The following is a 9,457-nucleotide window of genomic DNA, read 5'->3' as shown; positions in this document are numbered from 1 at the left end:
TGAGAGTCCTGTGCAGGGAATTTTATTTTGGACTTCTTCACATTCCTGCCTCTGTCTCAAGTCTCCCCCTGTTTTCTTTGTCTGGTTTTCCTGCTACTGCCTTAGGTCCCCAACTTGCCCCACTTAGGCTTGTGGGACCTCCTCACTGTTGGATGAGGCATGTGTGTGGTGATCCATCCGAATCCACTCTGGCACCAGACTCCTTCCCGCCATCCCAGGCAGGCTGACAGTGGTCACGTTTGGACCTACTTCGTCTATCTCTTTTGAATGTGTTGAATGTGCTTCTCTGCCCTAATCTATACTCATGGTGCCAGGTTTCTTTTAAGAATGTCCCCTTTGTCCTTATCAGCATGTAGCTAGCAATATTGTGACATTATTATTGCAGACTGAATGATGACTGGGGCATATTAAGAGGATTTCTAGGGTGTTTCTTTCTGCATAGGTACCTCTTCTCCCTCCTACCCACAATTGACAAGTGCCCATCCACTCCAGCATTACAGATGCCACTAAATGTGAATTTTTGGTGGTCCCTCCAGGTGAGCCTTCCCAGACTTTCCCTTTTTCAGGAGCTCCCCCTCCTGTTCATGTCTAGCCGTCTATCTGCTCTAACAGAGCCCACTACTCTGTGTCTTTCCCAAAAATAGTGATTATTGGATTATTGGAAACCATAGGAAATGATATGCATGTAGATGAAAACTTTACAACTTACACAAATAATCACTCAAAATCATCCTCACACTAAAAATGCAAAACTGTACAATTTCTAGAAGAAGCTATGGAAGAAAAGCTATGTGCCTTTGGGTTTGGTAATGAATTTTAACAAATGACACACAAGGTTGATATACGCAGAAGAAATGACAATGTGGATTTCTTAATATTTACAGTTTATACTCTGGAAAGGACCTTGTTAGGGGAACAAAAAAACAAGCCACATATTGAAAAAAAAATTTTGCAAAATACAGATCTGAGAAAGAATTTGTATTCAAAATATATACAAAATTCTTAAAACTAAACAATAAGTTAAACAGCTCAATTAAAAATGCACACAGTTCTGAACACACACCTCACCAAAGACCATCTACAGACAGCAAGTAAACATACAAAAACATGCTCAACATACTAGAGAACTGAAAACCACAATGAGATAGCACAGCTGGTCTATATCTGTTAGAACTGATAAACTCTAAAAAAAATGACAAATTGCTGGAGGAAAAACAAGAACTCTTTTCATTGCTGGTGGAAGACAGTGTGTAACACCAGAATATGCCACCCCAAAATATGATGGTAGGAAACCAGAATATGCCACCCCAAAATATGTCCCTTTGGCATAAGAATTATTCTGAGCTGATTACTTTGAAAAAAAAATGCTAAAAAAGGAAGTTCTCAAAACAGAGTAGAAGTTACCCTTGTGTAAGGAAAATTTACATCTATAAAAGAAATCCCCATTTAAAAGACCTCTCTCTTGGCACCAACCAAGAAGAGAAGGATGACTAAATCACTAAAGAGTCTTATCAACAGAGAATGCATGGAGTTAAGTCTGTATAAGAAAACTTACCCTTGTCTACTGTGCTTTTGCTTGTTACCTCCCCACTACTGAGCCTCAAATCTTCTTTAAGTTGAAGATAGCATTTACACTTGAATTGAAAGCCACCTGCTGGGGATTTACTCATTTTTCCCTGAGTATTGCCCATGTATCCATAAGGTATACATGTTTTTAAACTTGTCTACTTTTTTCTCATTTTAATCTGTAATTTGTTACAGAGGGTCCCATCTAAGAATTCCGTAAAGGTAGAGAGAAAATTATTTTTCCTCCCCTTTTACAAGTTGGGCAGTTTTTCCCAAAGCTAAACAAGTCTCACCTTACAATCCAAAAATCACATTCATAAGTATGTTGACAGCTACTTTGATATTATTTCCAAACAAAAGCTACCATGCAATTATGTACAGAAGCCCTATTCATAATGACCAAAGGAAAAAAAGGAATCAGAAAGTCTTACAACAGATGACTGTGTGGGAACCCACTCAGATATCAAGAGTTGTCATAGGGGCCGGGCACAGTAGCTCATGCCTGTAATCCCAGCACTTTGGGAGGCCGAGGCGGGTGGATCACGAGGTCAGGAGATCGAGACCATACTGGCTAACATGATCGAGACCATACTCATCTCTACTAAAAAAAAATACAAAAAAAAAATTAGCCGGGTGTGGTGGTGAGCACCTGTAGTCCCAGCTACTTGGGAGACTGAGGCAGGAGAATGGCATAAAGCTGGGAGGCGGAGCTTGCAGTGAGCCAAGATCGTGCCACTGCACTCCAGCCTGGGTAACAGAGCAAGACTCTGTCTCAAAAAAAAAAAAAAAAAAAGGCTTGTTATAAAAATTATTTAAATGAAAACATTTAAGATACCAAAGATAAAGAAAGAAATCTTACCAGAACTTACTTTATCTAATTAAAGCAGAGCTCCCAGAAAATACAGCTGCCATTAACCCCATACAAGGAGTTTCTTTCAAATTCAGCTTCCAGGAAGACAGCCTACTCATTCCCATTAGCACTGATAAATGAAAATGAAATCCTAAGCTCCCAACTGACTGAACAGACCCACTCTTGGCTGAGGGGATCCCAGAGTGACTTTCAAAACTGAGTTCTCAGATTTACAGAGGGTCCCATCTTAGAATTCCGTAAAGGTACAGAGAAAATTATTTTCCCTCCCCTATTACAAGTTGGGCAGGATGGGATGACAGGGGTCAGATACACCTCATTATACCCCCTCCTTTGCTAACCATGATGAGGCTTTCCTCCCTAAGGATTTAACAGAAACAAGCCTTTCAAAAGACTCCACCACTGATTTCAACCAACTGCCGGAAGCTGCCTCTCCTCTCTTGCCTGATAAGAGACCACCCATGATGGAGAGGTTCTGGACAGCGTACACAGGATGCACAGAGCGAATTTTCATATCCTCAGCTTCATCTTTTAATGTCAGAAGGCTGAAAACTCCACCCTGGGATCATGCTAACACTGCCATTTTTTTGTACATTGGACCCATGAAGGAGCAAGAAACTCAATTGCGCATGCATGCATTTCTCCTTACAGAAATACGCATGACTCCTCCTAGAGCTTATTAAATATGTGTATTTGGCCACGTCACTCAGTATACATTACTATTTCCTTTACGTCTCCCTTTAAGTGTCTCTTTCTGACTTCTGGCTGGAGGTTATGCTTCCTAGCCTGTCAGGACTATCCTGCAGGCTGCAACCCTTTATAGGAAATAAATCTCTCACTGGGTGCAGTGGCTCATGCCTGTAATCAAAGCACTTTGGGAAGCTGAGGCGGGTGGATCACCTGAGACCAAGAGATCGAGACCATCCTGGCCAATATGGTGAAACCCCATCTCTACTACAAATACAAAAATTAGCTGGGCATGGTGGCGCATGCCTGTAGTCCCAGCTACTAGGGAGGATGAGGCAGGATAATCCCTTGAATCTGGGAGGTGCAGCCTGCAGTGAGCCAAGATCACTTCACTGCACTCCAGCCTTGGCAACAAGAGTGAAACTCCGACTCAAAAAAAACAAAAACATAATGAAATCTCTCCTTTCCGAATTTATGAAGCTCATCATTCTTCATTTGACAGCATTAAAAAGTTCAAAAAGACCTTCCATACTCTCCCACAGAAGCCCTAGAAATCTTCATTTTGTTAATCATTTGGGATGCCTGAGAACTTGTAATCCAATGAGTAGAAATGTAGCATTGCAAAATTCATTTATAAAATCCTCTAAAAGTGTTCTATTCTAACTTGGCTTGGAAAAAAATAATCATTTATAAATAAATATTCCCCAAACTCCCAAACAAAAGGAACCGATACAAATGTTTTTCAAGTTAACATGATTTGGATACAACTTAAATAAGATAAATTTAATATTTTTTGTGTAATAAAACAACTATGTCTTCAGAGTTATCACTATTAAATATAAAACAAACAAGTCTTTTTTTTTTTTTTTTTTTTTTTTTTTTGAGATGTAGTCTCTCTCTGTCACCCAGGCTGGGGTGCAGTGGTGCGATCTTGACTCACTGCAAGCTCCACCTCCTGGGTTCATGCCATTCTCCTGCCTCAGCCTCCCAAGTAACTGGGACTGCAGGCGCCCACCACCACGCCCAGCTAAATTTTTTTGTATTTTTAGTAGAGACAGGGTTCCACAGTGTTAGCCAGGATGGTCTTGATCTCCTGACCTCATGATCCACCCACCTCGGCCTCCCAAAGTGCTGGGATTACAGGTGTGAGTCACCGTGCCCCGCCAACAAACAAGTTTCTATTCTGCTTGAGTGCTTACAAGAAGCTAATATTATACTTACTAGATAATTAGAATCAAATCTATAAGCTTTAAGACTTTAAGTCGTCATTTTTATGAAAAACATTATTTCCTTTTTTTTATGGTGAAAAGATATACATCTATTTAGAATCAGCCAGCGGGACTCAGTTTAGATGATCCCAAGTTTGTTGGCAACATCCAAAGCATCGTAATCAGGAGCCATTCGAACATATGCCTTCTTCTCTCCATCAGGCTGAATCAGGATGTTGACCGTGGCCACATCCATGTCCCAGAGCTTCTTCACAGTCTGTTTGATCTGGTGCTTGTTGGCTTTAACATCGACAGTGAACACAAGCGTGTTGTTGTCTTCTATCTTCTTCATGGCTGACTCAATGGTCAGTGGAAACTTGATGATAGCATGGTGGTCAAACTTGTTTCTCCGGGGGGCGCTCTTCCCAGGGTATCTGGGCTGCCTCCGCAGTCGCAGTGTCTTTGGATGCTGGAAGGTGGGTGACATGCAGATCTTCTTTTTTGGGGGTCTGTGGACACATTTCAACACTGCCTTCTTGGTTTTTAAAGCCTTTGCTTTGGCTTTGGCTTTAGGAGGGGCAGGAGCTTCCTTCTTCGCTTTGGTGCCATGTTGTGAAAAGCGAAATACATTATTTCAATAATAAGTTTTTTACAGTAAATCTGCCTAATAGTACTTTCCAAAATACTTTTGGTAATTTTTAACCTTAAAGTTAAGCTAGGTAAAATATTTCCATTAAATATCTATATCATTTATAAATAAGATACAATACTAAAACATTAATTACTGGACATAAGTAATTCAAGTTTATATACTTTTGGCTTCTTATTTTTACAGAGAAACTAGATATTTTGGCCTGTTAATAAACATGTTTTTGCCTATCACACTGTACTACGTACTATGAGAAACAACGACACTGTACTGTGTACTATGAGAAACAACGACACTGTACTGTGTACTATGAGAAACATATGTACTATGAGAAAGTACCACACTGTACTATGTACTATGAGAAAGTACCACACTGTACTGTGTACTATGAGAAACAACGACACTGTACTGTGTACTATGAGAAAGTACCACACTGTACTATGTACTATGAGAAAGTACCACACTGTACTATGTACTATGAGAAAGTACCACACTGTACTGTGTACTATGAGAAAGTACCACACTGTACTGTGTACTATGAGAAACATAGATTCTTGCAGAAATGCCAAGGGTGTCTTTTTCACAGAGACTGGAAAGTGCATCCCTCCAGGACAGCCTTGGTGCTTCTCAGAAGGCCCTGATTTTGTATTACATCATTTGTCTTTGACCACAGAAGGGCCGTTCAGCAACTCTGCATCTGTCTGCCTGCCTGTTTATCCGAGGAGAGCTATGGGAATACACACACGGGAGTTCTTCCAAACCTGGGGAGAGAAGCTTGGTGAACAGAGGGAAGAATGTGCAGCCACGGTTTTAACCACAGATGTTTTACAGGTAGTTACTCTCTCGACACATTTCAAAAATAAGTTCCACACATCTCTGCCAGAAAGCAAAAAGACTGACCACCAGTCAATGTTTTATTTTCCCTGATGACTGCAGGGCGTGAACTTATGGAACAAAAAGGTAATTAGGCTCTTGGACCCAGGCAAGTATCTCCATGGCACCTGCCCTCATTTGTTGAGCATTTTGGTTTCTCAGACCTGCTGCTCAGTTTCCACTCTCTTCCTCCCTGCCAATGCCACCAGCGTGCCTCTCCTTCCAGCACCAACTGCCTTCCACCTTCCATTCTCTAGTCTTTAGCCACAATCTGCCTGGACTTTTCAGAACGGACTGCAAAGGAGAATAAACTAGCTGAGTCTGAGGGTGACTCACGTGCAAAGCTGCAAGCTTTGCTGTACCCGTCTTGGCAGCTTTGGGCTCCATAGAGTTCCTTCTCATTTGGGGATCTGATGAGGTCGGCTCGCTGTCTGTCAGTGCTGGTGGCATCTGGTAGCACCTTGTCACGTGCACATAGTTAAGCACCGTGGCTGCACCTGATGCTTAGCCAAATGGGGAGCCTGCATTTCTGTGTGTCAGGTGATACGTAACCTCCGGAGGTTAATGAACGTGAGGGAAAGATAATATCTGGGCCTGTCCACATATTGCGTCTGAGTCAGTGAAGGAAATGAATGTGGGGTCTGTTTGCTGAGACTGGACACCTCCATAATCTCATGCTCCATGAAAGGCAGGCAGGAGGTCTCGCTTTCTACCTCTGGGATGTGCAGAATAAGACTAGCCCACACAACTGACCCTTTATTTGGGAAAGAGAAATGAAATCAGATGCAGCAATTTAATATCCACTAAGATGATATCTTAATCACAAACACTCTTCTGTTTTTCAGAAATGTGAATGTTATTTATACTAGGTTAAAAAACCCGAATATCCAACAGCATGACACCGACTAAAGAAACACTCTGGAACCTTGCAGACCACTCATTGGCATGGGAACAATGGGAACGTGCCTATGCAAAGATGTGTGTAGAAATTAGAAGAATGCAACACTGTAGGACAGATGTGACTAGACCACAAAGGACCGCGTCTGCCGCTGCACCCCGTGACGGACCGTTGTGGAACAAGTTAGAACACACAAGACTGCGTCTGCCTCTACACCCCATGACGGACCGTTGTGGAACAAGCCCGGGGGATTCTGGTGAGGGCAGCAGTGGCGTCACTTAGGGACTAGGCTTCCGTGGGAATCCCCATCTCCTTCCAACCTAGATACACTTCATGGGAAAGGTGAGCAGGTGAAGGTCATGTAGGAGATGGAAGAACTCTCTCCCCAAGCCCGTAGGCCTTTGTCCTCCACCCATGGACAGAAGTATCTTGTTAGATGAGGGCTGCCCACAACCAGGGCTGCAGGAGAACCTGCCACGGAGTGAGTGTCAGTAAAGAACCGCTGGCTGTCACCATCCCTACTTGGGGGCCACTGGGAGATCTGACGTGTCTCACTGCCCTTCGTAAAGTCATTGTTGGAAAAGTCAGTCCTCCAACAAGGCGTAGTTTGGTTAGTTACAGCATTTGACGTTTGTATTTTAAAAGGCAGCATTGGAGAGTGTCTTTATAAAGGATGTACAAAACCTGTCACACTCTGCCACACAGATGGACTCATGTGCAATGTAGCCATTTAATGAAACACTGGCATTTACCAGATGCAAACTTACTAGGGATGACAACTAGAAATGATGTGCTGGATGCACTGGTTTACTTATATGAATATAACCATCTATCTGTATGCATCAAAAGATACACAACATGAGATGCCGATCTATTTCTACTAGTTCATGATCAGGAGGTCAGGACAGGGAAGGAAGAGGAAACACTTTGACTCATGGTCCTTTATTCTTAGATGCCGTCATCCTGCATATGCAAGGGACATGCATGGCTGAAATAATGGAAACAAAGTGGATAAAAGTGAAAGTAACTTAAACTGATTCACCCAGGAATGCCCAATTCAGGTGCTGCAGAGAAGAGCATGAGACCGGGTGTCTTCAGGACAGGTACACATCTAGGAGTGGAGTGGGCATTCTTCAGCAGGGAGGAGCAAGGCCTGGGTCTGGGGACACTGGAGCTGCTGTCCCAGAGGCCGGCAGTGCAGCCCTGAACCCCCAAGACTTCACTGAGACTCCCCTCAGCCACCTAAACTGGAATAAACCGATGTAGCCAGACTCCTCAAACACCGTACAGGGTCTCCAGGTCCTCAAGGGCCCCCAACAAGCCACAGTTCCCTCAGGTCCTGGTGAAGGAGCTGGTGCTGCCTCCTGCCTTTCCCCGCATGGGATCCTGCAGCTCATCCCCCACAGTCTCAGATTACCTCTGCAGAACCTGCCGACAGATGTCTTCTGAGGCCGGCAACACTGGGACGCCTGTGGCCCGGGACCCAGGAGGAACCGGCTGAGAGGCTGTGTGAAGGCATCGCTGATGCCTCCCCAGAGTGAAAATGCCCACTTCTGTTCTGCCCCCGAGAACAACGGTCAAGCCAGCTTGAGTTTCCGCTCGGAACTTTCCGTTCCTCCCCATGTTTGTCGCTGTTTTAATGGACATTGCCTGGCTATTAAATCTCCTGATGAACTCACTTTGAAAATTATCTATTGCACTGGGCACCCTTTCAGGAATCACTGACTGTTAATTTCCTCAGTCTGAGTGATAATCTACGAGTCAAGCAAGGACAGATCTGAGGCCAGAGGCTGCTCCTGTTGGGAAATCCCTGAGGATGATGCTCCGGGGAGGCCTCCAGCCTTGGGAGTCCCCTGGAACTGAGCCAGGCCAGCTGGTGCCAGACACTGACTGGGGGGGACCTGCGGGCCTCAGGGCAGACTGCTCTGTCCCTGCACCTGGCCTACCAGGTATCCCTGTGTGGTCATACCAAGCCCTGTGCTCAGAAGGGCCCCAGAATAGTTTAACGTTCTGCTGCTGCTGCCTGGAAGATCATGATGTTGAGCAACCTTTCCACTCGGCCCCACACATTACGTGGCCTGCCCAGCTGTCAGGCTGGGGCCATGGTGCCAGTGTCTCTCACCCAGTGAAGGCTGCTGCAGTCCTGGCTGACTTGTTTTGACTATTTCGTGAGGCCCACACCTGAGCTAAACACTCACGTGCCACCCACGCTGACTCCCCCCACTCTACAGCACGAACCTGCCCCTTCAGCTGGGGGAGGGTCTCCATGTCATAGGGTTTTGAGAGAGAAGATCAAGGAAGCCTGGGTTCTAGTTCTTCAGTCATCCAGAGTGAGGGTCCCTCTGTCCATTCTCCTGCAGGCAGGGTGGACACTGTGGCTGGAGGAAGGCTCCTGATCCACTGCTTTGGGGAGAATCTCTGATTTAGACTCCACAGGGAACCCAACAGAGATCCAAAGCCAGTACTGATTCAGAGAAAGAACATTTCTGCTAAGCTTAGTGCCTCAGGGAGGACAGATAATTACCTAAAGTTGACAGAACAATCAATTTTCTGAGTCTGAAGTTTACAAACAAAATCCCTCTCCTTTGAAGGCAGATTAGCGTGGAAACACCTTCTGCATTGCCCGCGTCAATGGTCTGTCTCTGCAATCAATCTCTCTACTCTTTAAAACAGAATTAGAATAATTTGCATAATTGTTTCTTGTCTCA

The 9,457-nt window shown here is 44.3% G+C and overlaps 1 protein-coding gene across 1 annotated transcript; it reads right to left on the bottom strand.

Annotated features, from left to right (window-relative positions):
* Positions 1 to 4,468: 4,468 nt before the first annotated feature.
* Positions 4,469 to 5,198, bottom strand: LOC103243796 (large ribosomal subunit protein uL23-like). The gene has a single exon (XM_037995218.2). The coding sequence runs from the start codon at positions 4,814 to 4,816 to the stop codon at positions 4,469 to 4,471; it is 348 nt and encodes a 115-aa protein (XP_037851146.1). The 5' UTR covers positions 4,817 to 5,198.
* Between the last annotated feature and the right edge of the window lie 4,259 nt (positions 5,199 to 9,457).

This window comes from Chlorocebus sabaeus, chromosome 28 (assembly GCF_047675955.1).
Source record: "Chlorocebus sabaeus isolate Y175 chromosome 28, mChlSab1.0.hap1, whole genome shotgun sequence".
NCBI classification, from domain to species: domain Eukaryota; kingdom Metazoa; phylum Chordata; class Mammalia; order Primates; family Cercopithecidae; genus Chlorocebus; species Chlorocebus sabaeus.
This window is presented reverse-complemented; position numbering and strand designations above follow the sequence as displayed.